The sequence below is a fragment of the Prosopis cineraria genome, unplaced genomic scaffold, assembly GCF_029017545.1.
Source record: "Prosopis cineraria cultivar Desert tree isolate PC_DT_omini unplaced genomic scaffold, ASM2901754v1 PC4, whole genome shotgun sequence".
NCBI classification, from domain to species: Eukaryota; Viridiplantae; Streptophyta; class Magnoliopsida; order Fabales; family Fabaceae; genus Prosopis; species Prosopis cineraria.
In genome coordinates, this window is record NW_026555335.1 from 5,717,105 (window position 1) to 5,734,438 (window position 17,334).

At 31.4% G+C, this 17,334-nt stretch overlaps 2 protein-coding genes across 6 annotated transcripts; one reads left to right on the forward strand and one right to left on the reverse strand.

Moving 5' to 3' along the window:
* Positions 1–5,883: 5,883 nt before the first annotated feature.
* On the forward strand, positions 5,884–12,508 carry LOC129309508 (uncharacterized). 5 transcript variants are annotated; one of them, XM_054951109.1, is made up of 9 exons: positions 5,884–6,461; positions 7,222–7,347; positions 7,423–7,701; positions 7,889–8,005; positions 8,301–10,497; positions 11,221–11,336; positions 11,459–11,571; positions 11,944–11,984; positions 12,264–12,508. In XM_054951109.1, exons 1-9 carry the CDS (start codon positions 6,458–6,460, stop codon positions 12,388–12,390), a joined length of 3,120 nt encoding a protein of 1,039 aa, XP_054807084.1. In that variant the 5' UTR covers positions 5,884–6,457; the 3' UTR covers positions 12,391–12,508. The 5 variants fall into 5 exon arrangements, with proteins under 5 accessions (XP_054807084.1, XP_054807080.1, XP_054807083.1 ...); XM_054951105.1 differs by having other exon boundaries at positions 5,889–6,461; positions 7,222–7,701; XM_054951108.1 differs by having other exon boundaries at positions 5,892–6,298; positions 7,222–7,701.
* A 1,784-nt stretch (positions 12,509–14,292) lies between these two features.
* On the reverse strand, positions 14,293–16,962 carry LOC129309902 (transcription factor bHLH92). Its single transcript, XM_054951655.1, has 3 exons — positions 16,296–16,962; positions 15,936–16,211; positions 14,293–14,817 (listed from the first exon to the last, which is right to left on the reverse strand). Exons 1-3 carry the CDS (start codon positions 16,911–16,913, stop codon positions 14,713–14,715), a joined length of 999 nt encoding a protein of 332 aa, XP_054807630.1. The 5' UTR covers positions 16,914–16,962; the 3' UTR covers positions 14,293–14,712.
* Between the last annotated feature and the right edge of the window lie 372 nt (positions 16,963–17,334).

The following is a 17,334-nucleotide window of genomic DNA, read 5'->3' on the forward strand; positions in this document are numbered from 1 at the left end:
TCATTTATATTTGACAAGTTATAAAATTATAATTTATAACATTTTTAATTTACAACATTTTATTAATATACTATAAATTCTTTTCTTATATTTATTTTATATATACATTTAATATTATTTTTATTTAATTTTATTATAATTTTTATATATACACACACATTATTATTATTTTATTTAATATTATTTTATTTTTATTTTTATTTAATTTTATGATTTTTAAATGGTGAAGATAATATTGCTTTTTTGAGAATAGTTTAAGAGCAAAATTGCATCTTAACTCATGAAAAATAGGTCCCACTAGCTATAGGAAAAAACGTTTAAACAGTGGGGGCAACATTGCTATGATAAATAGTTTAGGGGTAACATTACTTCTTCAAAAATAATTTAAGTTTAAAATTATACTTTAACCTTTTTCTTTGAAGAAGTATTGGAAGTAATTTTTTCTTATTTATGGAAGAACCATATTTGCCTAAACCCTCTATCTTGTGACTGAAATATTTTTTTAAGTATATAAAGAAAATATATCTCCAAGACCTTACCAACAAAAAGAAAATTATTTACAAGACAAGCTGCAGTAGTATTTGAGGTAGATTGTACTGATATGTTCAAGATGAATAAATTGCTAGCCAAACCCTATCAATAAGTAGGTATCAAGATCAGGGGGATATATTCATGAAATTGTGCATTTGTGCACCGTTTGAATTCTTAATATTTTTTACTTTTAGAATAACCATTTCCAAAGAAACATAGTCATGCAGATGCGGAATCAAGTATACTTGCTAACTTTTGCATTACATGAAGGGAAATGCTTCACTTTGAGGAATATCTGGGAGTGCATAAAGGTCAATCAGTTATCGGTGAGCACGATTATAATGATTGCTCAACTTGATATATTGTCTAACCAATGTACATATGTGATCTAATAAGGTCCGTTGCAGATTTATGCATTGTCTTACTTCAGCTCTCATCTCTCTAAACTTCTATATAATTTTATGTATGTGCTTTTATACAAACATTTAGGAGATCTTCGGCCGTGAAAAGACCGTAAGTTTGTCATCTCATCATATATTCCAACATTGTTTTGGTGGTTATCATGAATTTGCTTTTACAGTATTGCAGTAAGTTTATATGTTTTGCCTCTATTTTTTTAATAAAAGATATCAACCTTCTCTTAATGGTGTTGCTTCCTATAAGTCATCCTTTTGAGCAGAGCACACAAAAAGCTATCAAGTATTTCAACATGGGAGAAAAGTCATGAAGCAGCAAGAATGAAACAAGGTTGAAGATCAATCATTTCATTTTGTAAGTATTAGTCATTCCTTTTTTTTTTTAAATCAGAATTAGTATTAGTAATTCTTGAAGTGGTTTTTGTGTATTATTGCTTTGAACTAAATGCTTATACTTCTATTACTGTTCAATAACCAACCTTTTTTAAAAAAAATAAAAATTGAAGTGGGAAAATAACAAGCAACAATGTCTCAAACATAAGAAATATAATCTTAGTGGTGACGGACGAAGAATGTAAATTATCCAATATTTTTCTTTACATTCTAATTTTTTTAACATTTTCTTGAATAAATGTTGGTATGTTTCTTATTGTTTTTTTTATGCTTCTAATTTGTATGAGCAGGGACAACTTGAAAAGAATGCTGTAGAATATCTAGAGAAAATGAAAAACAATTCATGTTGAGATCATAGCATTAGAGCTTAAGTCTAGGTCATGGACATAACTTTTTTTTAAGAAAAAAAAACCATATTATTATGTTTAATCAGCCCAAAATCCTTGTGGAAATCTTAGTATTGAAATGTTTCCAAAATGTTGCACATGACTTTCTATTTCCTGATAAACTCTATGGGCATAAGTTTCTAAGACAAGTTACGGGGTCTTCATGTGGACCTTGACAATTTTAGATGCCATTTCTGTTTTAATGTGTCATTTCCTCATTCAGCTTTGTGCTTTTATGCTTCCTTGAATTACTTCAGTAGTTGTTGAATTGCAATGGAAGAGATCCTTACATATAATATCTTATATAACTTCTAATTTGAATGTGTCCTTTTAAAAGTTTTGGTATTGGTGATTATTCCATTTGTGATGCCTTCATACGTTGCATGGTCAAATAAGTTATCAAATCATTACAGTTTGACATGCTTAAGGTCTTAAAGAATATAACTGATTATGCAATGATTTCAGACCTTGCTTATCATGATCATAATTTCAAGCCACTTTCACTAATTAAAAGACTGTGCCATAATTTAAGGCCATTGTTTCTGCAGCCACTTTCATTCAAAGATCTATAAGCTTTAGGTCATTGAAGGAGAATTATCAATGATTGTACATATTTTGATAAACACTAGCCCCTGATTAGTAATGAAAACTTCGATGACCATCTCCTTGATTGTGATAAAGTGATCTAGTTAAAGATGAAACTATTTTCTTATAGATTGTCAAGTGTCTTCGTCAATTCCTGTATTGTGCCCATGCTTTCGTTCTGTTGGCTGTATATTTTTATTTCTCCATTGTAATTAATTTTCTTAGGAAAAAGGTGGAAGCATGTGAACTAGATGAAATGATGAATTAAATTTGCGTAAGTTTTCTCATAGGTTTGACGTTGGCCTGGGAGATAGTATAAAATGGGGTGAATGTTGCTAGTCTGCCCAAGGGTCATATATTATATGACCAGCCAGTTAAATTTAGTTTTGCTTTGACTATCACTGTATAGTTCATAAGTTATTATTTTTTTACCCATTTAATTTGTTGTCTGGACTTTGTACTCTTGTGTAAGTTAATGACACCCTTAATATGTTCAATGAACTTCAATTGCAGCAGTTGGTATTTGCTACAAAAACTAAAACACTGCATGATGCATGTGATAGATTGGAGTAATTTTATTGCTTCTCACCTTAATTTTTTTTCAGTGACTTAGAATGATTATAAAGGTCATATTTTGCATTATGGTCATTAATAATCTAGGGAGCTATTATCCCTTTAATTTTAAGGTCAGAGCATAAGACATTGGTTTATGTGGATTTTTAATAATTTAAAATGCATTCCATGTAACTCATTTGCAATAACTGAAGATGTTTACTCTCGGGGAGGTGTGAAATGTGAACAGTGTGAATTAAATCAAGTGACGAGGACTTGGTGATGAGTTCCTGAGATGTAAACGAGGGCAATGGGCATTGACGATGATAATGCAGAATGGTCCGAAACATTACACAATAAAGTTGTGGTTCACATTCAAAAACCTCTCAACCAAGTCAAATAATTGCACCCAAAAGATGTCGGTGTTCGCTTTCAATTTTACATTATTAAATTTATTATTCAACTGTTCACCACAAACATAAAATTAAGAAAAAATGACAATAATTATTTTTTGAATTTTTAAATGATATTTTAGTCTCTCAAAATATCATTTTTTTTAAATTTTTAGAGAATTTTTTGTCATTAAAGAATTAATATAAATGATCAAATTGTTCTTAATTCAAACTTATGAATTGTTAAATTTTTGCAATTTAAAAAAAAATTGTGAATCTTATAACAAAACTTGTTAATAGCAATTGATATTTGTAACATTTGAGAAATATTAAGATTTCAAATATAAATTTATAAATTATTATTAAATTCTTGTGATTTTAAAAAGAAAATTTATAAATTTTTAAACAAAATTAATATATGGCAAATTAATAATTTAATTATTTTTATTAACTTACTTTAAAGGAGTTATGAAATTTTAAGGGATTAAAATATTATTTATATAATTTAAAAAAATTTATTGTTATTTTTTCGAAAATTAAAGCACTGGACAAGTCCCCATCCTTTTCTCTTTCTCCTGTTATTGTCTGGTATTTTAATTTTTAAAGTATTCATTAATTTTATTAGATAGTCCCAGCATGCCACATCATTTATAGCATATCTATTCAATGAATATTCCAATAGCTAATTGGAAAAATGAGAATTAATAATTTTATAAGATCATTAATTATAATTAGTGATGGGACTTTAAATTATTAAAATCTCAATAAAGGATTATGATCCTTACTTGAAGTTTTATATATATATATATATATATATATAAGTTTACAGAATTGCCTTCAAATATTGAAATTATTATTATAAGTTAGAATTATTGTTAATTATAGCTGAAAAAATTAGGATTCACACTTAAGAATAAAATTACCAATAATCTCGATTCATAATAATAATTTTAACAGTCTCAACCCATAATATTTGGGATCCTAGTTTTTTCAATTGAGATTAACAATAATCTTAACTCTTGATAGTAATTATAGAAGTACATTTTCTTGATTTTTCAAGTGATTTACTTATAAGTTAAAAAATATAAAAATTTATAAGTGATTGACTTCATATTTAGAAGTGACTTTAATAAATTTTTAAGTGATTATTATACATTCCCAAGTGTCTTTTAAAAATTTCATAAGTGAATTTGAATTTTATATTGAAAAACAACACATTTTTAAATGTGGATTTTGGTTCTTTCTAACTAAAATTAACAATAGTCCTAACTCATCATAATAATTTTAATAGTCTTTTTTCATTTTTCAAATGAGGCAATTTTATAAGCTCATATATATTAGAATTTCACTAATTTGAGGTCTCTAATTGTACTTGATGATCTTATAGAGTTCTTAATTACCATTTTCCCTGGCTAATTTATATTTTTATTTTTAACGTATACATATTTCTCTCTCTTCAGTAAATAGAATGTAAATGCATAAGGTTATGAGAATATCTGAATATGTAATAATTTCTTATTTATTTACGAAATATGTATTAAAAAAATAAAATACATCATTACTGCTACATCTCTTTTTTCAGATTAAAAATAAACAAAGTTTTTGTCCGTGTAACGTTTGTCTTTATTAAAAATATTATTTAGCAGCAAATATATTATATATGTTCTAAAAAGCAATACATAACAAAACTCATAACAAGTGATGTCTTTTTTTTTTTTATTTTTAAACCTAATATAGCTAACCCCAACCAAGAGTGTCATTACTTGAAATACAAACTTTTATATCAAGTTTGGCACAACAAGTAATGTTATTTATTAGTCATAAATAGGATAATTTATTTGACAAATTTTGTACTCCTATAATACATGAGAAAATGTATTTATATGCATAACTTTATTTGCATTTAGTATAGCCCTTGTAAAATCAATATCCATATCAACCATCAATGTATATGATACTAATTGTTTGCATAGTATTTTCTTATAAAATATACAATGCCTTTAGTTTTTAAAATAAATAAAAATAAAAAATAATATGGGACATGTAATGAAAAAAGTTGGGATGAAATTCATTGTACAAACATAAGTGACGGATATGATTTATTGTATAAAAAAGGGTGTGTAAGTGTGGAATTCATAACTAAATATGTTAAAGTATTCTCGAGATAACAATGAGGTTGCAATTAATTTATCTAACAAATAAAATCATATGTTTCAATAAATATTTATTATAAAATTTTTAATTATCCTTTATAATTTATATTAATAATAAACAATTAATACATGTTTATATTAATTTAAACTTTTTTAATTCAATTTTTTATGTCCAAATATAATTATTATAATTAATGTATGTTTTAAAACTATAATATATATATATATATATAAACGAAGTGAGTGCGAGAGGTAATAATATCCTGAATTTTCCTGAATAATATAAATATGCCAGCAAACAAAAAGAACGCGCAGGCTTGAGCAAGAGAGGGATATAGGGATAAGATAAAAATGAACAAACAACTAAATGACATGAAGGATGATCATTCATTGTCTTTTAAACAAAAAGCCAATGAAATGGATGCAATTCACCATGGACCCTTTGGGCTCGGAAATGATTGAAATTGAAATGACTGTTATCACAGCAGATAGAAAAATTTTCATCCTATTGTACTCAAACACAACGCCACCTTGGGTCTTGGGGCCTCACTGGCATGAAATTCGTTCACGTGGCACATGCTTAACCTCTCATTCCTTCCAAGTTTAATGCCTTCATGGAACTGACCCATTACATAGCTGCATCTGGAAGTGGAAGGTACATATTGCAGAATCTCTCCCTCTTTCGCTAACAGGGAAATACCACTGAAGTATATCCACTTTTGCACCAGTCCTGTTGGGCCTCTCTCCCTCTCTCTCCATGTTTGTTTATATATAAAAGGTCTGTTTCTCTCGTTCTTAACATTTTCTTCGCTGCTGGACTTCAAATGTCTTTCAGAACTTTGCTTCAGCCTTGGATCGGTCTCACCTGCATTTCCTTGCATGTAAAATTGGTGAAATCTTCTAGGATTTGCTCTGATTTCTTATTGAGTATGATTATGTCTTGCTGACAATGGGAATTTTTCGATGTTTAGTGCTTTATCTAATCAATGGTTGCTAATACGTAGCTGTTCACGACTTGATTTGTTGACTTACAGTCAGAAACAACGCAGATGGGTTAGCTTTTTAATGCTCTATGGGAAAACAATTTTAAATAACTGACTTTAGGACGTATTTCTAGGAATTTGTTTCGGATAATGTCTTCCTGAATTGGAGAAGCTTTTATAATTGACTTTGGGAGTATAATTGCCTTGGAGAATGAGTTTGGCGTTGGTGTCACAAGGAGGGAAAAGATGACTATTATATCTGTAGTAACCTTATTGATAATGCTTGTCATAGGATAATGAATAGGAATGTTTGGGATTACTAAGCTTAAGTCCAATTAAACACATAGGATAATGAATAGGAATGTTTGGGATTACTAAACTTAAGTCCAATTAAACACTATGTTTTGTTGGTTACAATAATTATTTTAAAAAAATATAATCAAAACCCATATAATCATTTTGAAATTTTTAAAAAAATATAATCAAACCTATATAATCATTTCATTTATACAAACGCCCAACACCTACTTGTACATGTCTCATGCATCTTGTAAAACTCATATATTTTACTATACTTAGATGGTAACCAATTTTCTCAGGGAGCTTAGATTATTGAATTAAGGCCATGAGGCTATCAAGAGAGGAGCCAATAAGATAAATTATATAAAATTTTGGGATGAGCAAATTAATAATAGTGTTACTAGGACGAATATATCTACATTTAGCTTTATTTTAGCAGGGGATTAAATTTTGTTAAAAGAGTTATGTTCATTTGCAGTATTGCATATCGAGCAATAAGAAGGCTGACTTGAACTGTAATCATATTACAGGAGCTACTGGAGATTTTATCCTTCTAAAGATGAATGCTGGAAATGAGAAAGTGGGGCCGAAGATAGATTTGCAACTTGGTATGAATTATTCTAACCAGTGCATCCTGAAAACTGACTCACGTGCAGGTGCAAATGCAGTTTCCAAGCTAGACATGAGATTTTTTGCCAATGGCCCCTTATCTGAACTAGTTTGGTCTCCAGACAAAGGTTTGAGTCTTAAATGTGCCGATTCAAGCTTTGCTGATGAGAAGAAATCCCTCTTCTGGGATGTTGGACCAAGCAATTTTGCTCTTGGTATGCCAGAAAGCATTGTTGGTGTGACGTCTACAGCTAATAGACCAACAGATGGTGTTTTTTCAAAACCTATAGCTGCTGTGTGCATAAAAAGCGATATTTCTGGTAATGATATTCTATCAAAGGATTTCACAAGTGATTCAGGTGTCAAGCCTGAGTGTAAAGAATATGAAAAACAAGGCAGAGGTAAGAATTAAATCTTCGAATTCCCCCATATGTGTATGAAAGACCGTTAGTTCAAATAGACAATACAGACGGAAAAGGAAACATGACAGCTATCCTGCTTAGTAATTTAATAATATAGTTCTTGCCGGTTTAGTTAATTTTCGGCTTGTTACCATTTTCTCAATTCCACAAAACTCTGGGCTGGCAGGATCTAAAAGTGATATGGAAGAAATGAGCTCTACTGAGAGAAATTTTCATGATCAAATAGATGCTGGAACTGCTCAGATATCTGAAGCAAACAAAGAGAAAGTTTCTACTATTTCAGGTAAATGTATACCCTCATCATTTCTCGGTTTTCATTATCTTGCTTTGAACATTATGAAAATAGTCATGCTCTTGTGACTAATTTATGTGTTTGTCAATAATAGGAACAAAATTTCCCAATAATTTCACTAGGTGTTCTCTCTAAGAGCATATTTTCCTAGTCGTTAAATTTTTTTCTTTCTGTTTAGAGTGGGATAGTAGTTGAAATCATATGCTTTTGTCAAAGGAAAAGTGAAAGTTCTTCCTTTTGTGCATGCCTTAAATTTTTGTTTTCCTGTGTCATGATTTTCTTGCAGGTCAAATTGTCAAAATTCAGTTTGACAATTTATTGCCACAAGCAGATGAACGTGAAGCTGGCATGGAGCAAAATCCACTAGCAAGAGATCAGACAAGTGGAGGCGGAGATATGGGTGTTAAGAATCAGGCATTTGAAACAGATGACGCTTCATCTGCCAAGGCTTATCCTATAATTGAATGTAAAAGTTCTGGTGCTCCTGGAACTAAATTAACTTCTTCCACCAGAAGTCATTTTGAAAAACTGGAATCAACTGCTGAGAATGATTTGCAAGCTTTCAACCGTGAAGCTATCTGTGGTGCAACAAGTAGAGCTCTAGTTTCAAAATCTAATGAGATTGTAGACAAATCTCAGTATGAAAAGAATCTTCCAGTTTTGCTCTCACAAAGTAATAGGAAAAATCGCCTGATTAGCAGGAAACAGAAGGAGAAGGCATTGTCTGATGGGGATGGTAACGTAAAGTTTTCATCAAAGGAGGAGGAAGAAAGTCGTGAGAGTATTGAAAGCTGTAACAGTAGTGGGCAGTTCTCCACAGGCAAGAGATTGAACTTCCAGCAGCAGTTGATGGTTGAGAGTAAAAGAATCAAAAGGCAGACACAAGAAGCTTCAGTTTCCAATTCCCTTGTTAAACAGGATAGCTCTTTCATGAACTGGATATCTAATATCATGAAAGGATTCTCACTATCAATTCAAGAAGCAAGAAACTGCTTGGCTCATACTCTTGCATATCCAGATCACGCTGATCAATGGCCTGATCAGAAACTTATCACATTCAATAGAAATCAAAATACAGAACCAAAAAATACTGGCTTTCAATTTATTTTTGAGTCCGTGCATTCTCCAAGCTTGAAGCGTTTAGAAGAGCATTCCAAAAGTTTTGATCTAGAAAACAAGGTGCATGTAATAGATGCTACTTTAGTAACCTGTTATGCAAAGAATGACACCCTTTACAAACAAGATTTGAACTTGGATGAAGTTGAAAGATCACGGTGGATATATGAAACTGGCTCGTCATCCCATCCTAAGAATGAGGCTATGAATTTTGCTAACTTTCATGAAAGCAGCAAAAGCAATTCAACGGCGAATAAAGATTGTTCAAACTTAGGTCTTAGTAAGGAGAGAGAAGGAAAGACATCAAGTTCATCCTTAGCTGGACCAAAAACTAACAATACCGAATATATTGATTCCTCTCTGCTGTCTGAGAGAAAGGAAGTAGATAATAGCTGTTACAGAAATGATACTCTGGGGAGTCAGTGGATAGCTAGATTTTTCCCGAGGCCAGTTTCCCCCTTAAAAATCTCTGATCACCTCATAAGGAGTGGTGTGACTCAAGCAGACTCCAGTGATTGTTCAAGGCTTCCCCATTCCCAAAAGCACATTGCTCAGTCAAACAAGTGCAAGATTGAAGAGAATCATGAAGAGCAATCTGCTGATGAGGCTAAAGAGTCACAGAACCATTCCATCAATACAGAGGCTTCCAATGATATTATGGGTGATAAGGTTGACAATAGTTCAATGCATATCAACCCAATGCGGCCTTCCCAAAGATGCAAAAATTCAGAGCCAGTGTTTTCTATGTTTGCAAGGAGATTGGATGCCATCAGATATATCATATCATCAAATGGAACTGATAAAGCCAGCAAGGGAGAGCTGATTTGTTTGTTTTGTGGGACTAAAGGTCATCAACTTTGCGATTGCTCAGAGACCTCTGGAACTGAACTTCCAGATCTCCTAAAGAAAGTGAAGTCACGTGTGGGGTTGGACGGACTGGCCTGTTTCTGCATTAAATGCTTTCGGCCTAATCACTGGGCTATTTCATGTCCCACCTCCCTCCCAAGAGGGAAATGCAAACTGGGAGTCAATGCTTTGGTGAATGATTGTAGCCCCATTCCAAAACGGTTTACAGAAGGCTATAGAGAGATACACAAACTACCTACGGATGATGAGGGTGACCAATTTTTATCTGGTTGTGCTAAGAACGATGAACCTGATCGCATACCAGAGAAAACTCTCAACTTGAAGCGGAAATTAAATGAAGTTATGACCTCTGATAAGATATGGTCTAATGTATCAATCAAGAAATACATTGGTTCTATGAGACCTCCATCTTGCTTTGTAGAAAGAAAAATCTCAGATGTACCAGAAAAAATCTTTGATGCAGTTAAAAAGCTTCGTTTAACCCGCACTGATATCCTGAAGTAAGTAATGCATGCCAAGTAGCTTTTGTTAAGTCATTTCTTGTTTTGAATTAGTTTTTGTATGTTGCTATGGTCCTTGTTTGTTGCATAAAGGATAAATAACTTACGACAGTTTTAAAATGTAGATTAAGAACCCAAATAGTTCATCTTAAGACATTAAAAATCCTGTTTCAGAGGGAAAGATTGCAGAAACATGGAACATGATATTCTTAAATTATTTTACACAACCATGGCGTTGATTGATCTCATCATTTGGTCATCATTAACACCTTTTCCCTCTATGATCAAAGAAACACCCTAAAATTAGTAATTATGGTATGATTATTGGATTCTTGTTTAAAATGATGTTTGGTGAGGTGTAATTTATTCATTAGCCAGCAAATATTAATTTAGTCATCATTAACACCTGTATGATGTTTATGCTTGTACGGATGATTCCTCTTGCTACTGATTGAAAGATTATCTATACTGTTGTTATTTTCTTTACTGACCAAACTCTTTAAGTTACCCAATGAGAATTCTTCTCAGACTTGGAATTCTTAACGACACCAAATGCACAACATAATTTGAGGAGGCTAAAAATGTTTTCCGTGTACCCAACTATCATTGTAAAGTTTTTGAAGAGTTAATATGATCAGAGCACATATGCCATGTTTATTTTTCTTAAAACTTTGTTCTTTTCAGCTTCAAAATATTCTTTGACATAATGTCCTTTATTTCCAGATGGATTAGCTCTCATATGTCATTATCACACCTTAACGGCTTTTACTTGCGGTTGCGGCTAGGGAAGTGGGAAGGAGGTCTAGGGAGAACTGGATATTATGTGGCCTCTATAAATGGTATAACTAGATGTACTTTTTATTACTGGGACATCTTTGGACCAAGTTATGGAAATCCTTGAATTGCTTCCTCGGTTTCGTTCCATTTCATTGTATTTTTGGCTGTTTTATTGCATTTACAGAGGCACATAAACAGAATTCACAGCAGGATACCAGAACATCTCTCTGTGTGAACGTAGGGGGGATCAACTGTATGGTTGGAAGTCGTTATATTTCAAATCAAGAATTCCTTGAGGTAGTACCCTATGCCAGTTGTGCTGACTTTTCTTTTATTTCACACCGTGTAATAATTTCAAGCTTTTGTAAACTGTACTTGATGGGATAATAAATTTTGGCCCTGATTTTACTTCTTAGTTCTTACTGATTAGATTGACACATCTCACGGAAGGCAAGTTACAAACTTTGAAAGACTAGAGTAGTTTAGAGGAGGATTAAATCAAGACAAAGGCCTTTAGGAAGTAAATCTTTTGAGAACCGAATGTGTTTATTCTTACTCCCTTTTATGTAAGCAGATGATAAATGTAGTTGTATGAAGAAATGGTTCTGTAATGATTGATTTGGATGCATACTTCATTGTAACCCAGTGCTCTTGTCTCGCCTTGTACAGGAAGAAATCATGGCTTGGTGGAGCACGAGCTCAAAATCTGGGTATGGCATTCCATCTGAAGAAGATATGGTAGAAAAGATCCAAAAGAAAAGAATGTTAGGTTTCTAGGCATTTGTTCAAGTTGGGACTTATAAATATAGATTAAAAATTTTGACTATTTTTGCCAATTTTTTTCTCTTCTTGCGAAATTGAAAGATAAAAATAGAATTGCTCAATCACTTTCCAAGAACGATGTTCCTCTTCCCAGTTGCTCTATGTTTTTGACCATGTAAATTACGTCATCAGCTATGAGTCGTGTTCGATCTCTTCTGGTATTTCAGGATTTATTCAAGATTTACTACAGTCAGGATCCACTTCCACACAGTTATTCTAAACTCTAAAGAGAGACTTAATGGAGAGAAACCAGTCCTGGTTGCGCATGCTGCACTGGAGAATGAAAGAACGTAATTCAGATTATTTAGATTGATTTACTAGGGTAGTTTAGACTATAGATTATAATTTGAATCATTTCTATCTCAAGCTGATTTTTTAAAAAACTCATGATTAAAAAGTGGTTTTTATTTTATGTTCTCTTTTATTTTTACTTTCTTTTGCCAAAAAAAAAATATCATTAATCACCAAAAGAAAAGTATATAAATACCAATGGCAGAAGCTAGAAAAGCTCAAAGAAATCTATCAAATGCAAACTAACACCTAACTCCCCCCGAAAAAAAAAAAAAAAAACAACAAAAAACAAAGACAAAAAGCCAGAAGATCAACCCATACCAGTTCTATCTTCCTCAATCACATTAACAACATTACAGCCATTCACTGATTCATCATTTAATACAACCCATAAAGAATATGATGCAACTGAAAATCATCCTTGCAGAACCATCTTCTTAGCTCCGCAAATTGCAAGAAAATATGCGGCAGTAGTATTACCTTGTCTAGCGACCAATGCAAAAACAATATTGTCTGCTGAATCTATGAACCGCACTAAGTCTTCCACAACGTTGAAACAATACCAACCACAAAACTCTTCAAATAATTCAAAATCAAAATATTGTTAGGATGTCTTATTTTTACTTAAAATAATAAAACATTGATACATTCTTATCCTAAGATCCTTCATTCTCACATGAAGAAAAGAAGAATTAAAGTGAATTTTTATCCTGAAATATTTTCAGAAAATATATGGATATCTTCAAAAATTGTGGAGTAATGTAGCAGTAGTACAACATATTATGTTTTAAAATCAGTATAATGATGCATTTTTATTAACAGCTGACCATTACAAATGTACTTTAATCCTTAAAAGAAATATCTTATTAAAATTTTTGAAGTGTTTTTAAACTTATTTTTCCAACATTTAGTGAGAAAAAAGACCACATTTTTTTTTTCATTTGAAAACGCACGCCAAAGTATATATTATGAATATACATGTTAGTCTTGTGACCAAAAAAATACGGCAGAATCACATACAAAAACCTGGGGAGAAAATTACTCACAGACCAAGATCAATAATAAGTTCAATTTAAGAAAAAACTAATCATATCTTATTTTAACAATAATCTATTTCGTATTAATTTTTATCCATGAATAATTATTTTCCTAAGTCTTTGGATTGGATGTGATTCTCCTAAAAAGTAATTGTTTTTAAATAAAGCTAGGACATCAATCATATAATTCGGCTAAGTGTGTCACGCAAAGCTAAGATCAATGCATGGTAACACTTTAAAATCTATGAGCACAAAAAGAAGGTATTTCATACTCTCTTCTTAAAAAAATATAAGACATTTTTCAAAAGGTTATATATTAAAAAATATAGAATATTTTTAATATTTTAAAATGTAATTAATATTTTTTATTTTAAAATGTCTTAATAAATAAATAATATTATATTTATTTTTAAATCAAACACCTTATTAAATAAGAGTAATTATAAAAAGATAATATTAGTTTAAAAATAATTAACTAATTTGTTAAAGTGTGAGATTTAGTTAAAGATATATTACATTGTTTAAAAGAGGGATAAATGAAGTCTCAATCAGAACCTTAAAATTAAGGAAAAATATCAATAAAGATCCATTGATCAAACTTATTTTGAATCAAAGTCCCTAAATTTTTGAAATATCACTACACTCTAGAGGTCCTGATTTGATATTAAATTTATAAAAAAATGATAAAATTTTCCCTCATTTATTTAATATTAAAATTGTTTTACTTCACTTGTTCATTAATCTACTTTATTTATTCATTTAACTATGAAATATTGTTCAATACCCTATTTCACTTGTTTATTTCTCTAAAATAAAATTAAGTAAAAATAAGGCAATGAACAAGTGAAATAGAATAATGAACAACAGTCTGTAAGTAAGTATATATTATAAAGTATAGAAATTAACAAATTGTCTTAAGATAATTTAAATACTTGCAACTAAATCAAGTGAAATATGATAATAAATAACATTATGCAAGTAAAAGAATAAGTAAAATAAAACAGTTTTGATATCAATTTAAATAAGAGATAATTTTTTTATTTCTCTTATAATTTTAATATCAAATTAAAACTCTTAAACTGTGATGGTATTTTATAAATTTAGGAGCTCCAATTTAGAATAATCTGGCTAATAGATCTTTATCAATATTTTCCTTAAAATTATGTTACTGTACACATGACGCCACGAATGTGAAAGTGAAATGACATTTTCACCCCTTTCAGAGACAAATTACTAATTAATAGGTGTAATTTACAAAATTTGACATCTGTTTCCGTCGTGATTTCATTCATAGTCTCTGCCTTTTGAAAATTTCTCCGTCATGAGAATGAAGCTTCCGTTCATTTTCGTTCACCGCACCTTCGGTATCCCTTTCTGCCTCAGCATCTTCCATCTTTCCACAACGAAAATGACTTCATTAGCATTATTTCAATAAGAAAAAACACACGTAGAACAGTGAAAGTATTCTAAGATTGATGAAAATAATAGGTCAATAATAGTCCTATGAATACAAAATCAAGCAGTATTAATATGCCGCAATACTCATACTATTTTTCATAAAAAAAATTAATAAATCTAAAATATAGAAAATTTGAGTCATTAAATGTTTATTTAGAGTTATCCCTATTAAATTTGATAATATTCAAACATGACTCAATCAAATATCAATATAAAAAAAATAAGAAGTGCGTGCAGGAAGTGGTCAACTTATCTCAAACTCCATACAAATACACTGAGTTCATCTTAATTAAACAAAGAAAAATATGTTTTTTAATTAAATAATATATAATGGAATTTCCTATCTCATTACCTACTACTTTTTATAACATTAATTATTACCCGCTAGTTGACCAACGAAGTGACGTACGACAATGACTCGGGGTCTCATATTCATTATAATATTTGTTTATAAACAAAATTTTGTTTGAGGTATATCATGCATGTTAATATAAAAATAATTATAGCAAATCACAATCTTAACAAATTATTAGTAAGGGGGCTCTTTTCTTATATTAGATAGATATAAGTTGACATAGTGAGTATAAAAATGGTACAGAACTTCGTCAATACCTGACTAAGTTTATTGTTAAAATTATACTTATCAATCTGCTATTACACAGTAATCTGTTGAGCTATACCTAAGATTTATTATAAATTTAATATTCCCCTATGATATAATTCATTGTTAACTAATTTACCTTCTAAAAAATCAGTTCAAATTTTAATTTTATTTTAAAAAAATTACATCTTCCTAATTATATTTTTGAGTGAAACATAATAAAGTAAGAGTATAATATATATATATATATATATATATATATAACATACTCATATCCTATATAAAACGTCTTATGTAGCCCGGAGGGAGTAACATCACTTAAGCAACACCGCATACCAAATCCAACCCATTTATTCATTGATTTGTAATTTGTGACGAACTGCAAAATAGTGTTTTGACAAGCGATGCATCCAAAAATGTCTCAAAAACAAAAAGGAGATCGAGCTAGATACCTGGGCATGCATGTCTAACAATGCAAACAACTCATGATGAGAGAAATTTGAAGTGATACTTCTGGTATTCATTCCAAGGTCCTTCAATAATTGAAGAGTCTCGAGCATTGAGTTTATTGGAGAAGTAGGATGAGCCACCCTTAACTCAATTTTGCTGCTTTGTTGTCCTTTAACTTTTACTTCAAGCTCTGAATTTTGCCTCTTCAATTCATCCCTGCAAGCTTCTAGCTTTTGAATCTCCTTGGCTGCCATTTGAACCACTGAATTAACATCGTTCTGCCCAAAGAAACAGAGGAGTAGCTCATCAGAAATCTATAATTAAATTCGCCAGAAAAAAAGGTTGAGAAGTTTTCGGAATACCTTGGTTCCAAATGGTAATATAGAGTGCAGGGCCAAGCAACACTGTCTCTGTCTGTGCCTTCTCATCCTCTCGTTAATCATGTGCCTGAAACCTCGTTCTCTTTCATACTCTGCCATGTTACTCCTCTCTGCAGGACTACTGCTTCTCATGTAATCAATCATTCTCCTTCTCATATTCATAACATTTGAACTTCCCTGACCATACCCTGTTCTGGGCAGCTCTCTGTATTGAACAAACGCACTGTGATTTGCAGCAGAAGAAGCTCCGTGGCCATGATCTTTCACGTTAATAGAACAAGAATTCTCTCGCCCTGATTCCATTCCTGGTAGGTCACTGTATCGAACAAAAGCACCCTCATTTGAATTTGATCCGTTATGTGAACTTTCTTGCCCGAGCCCAGCTCTGAGACAGTCACTATACTGAAGAAAATCGCTCTGACTAGCAGCAGCAGCAGCAGGAGGTTCATCTTCAACAATGGAGTTCTGGGAACTCGATCCGACTTGAAAGCTTTCTTGGGGGGTCCCGATCTCTGTTTGCCGAAGAAAATCATTCTGATTTGCGAGAGATTCGTCCCAGAAAGCATCGTCCAGAAATTTGTCGGGAAAGAAACCTTCCATGTTCTTACTGTGCTCTCTTGATGCTTAGCGGAAATTTTCAAAATTTCAGTTGCTGATACGGTTGAAAATGTTATAAGAAACGAGCATTCTTGAATGTTGAATTTATATAGGGGGAGGAAAATGGTGGGCTGGATCACATTAAAAACGTGGTCAACATTTCTTGTTTGACCTCGTGGGTCAAAGTCCAGGCATACGTGCACGAGGGATTTAAAATAAACTATTTTACCCGCTTGCCCCCAATTACGAATAGATTATACGGACCCTTCTTTGGGAAGATCGTCCATCCTCTATTCCGTGCTGCCGTGCCCCCAAAGGTGGTTGTGGGCCATGTTTTATTAATTGTTACGGTTTGTAAATTACAAACAACTAAATTGCACGTATTAATTTATTTTTATATTTTTTTATATGTAAGTAATTTTTT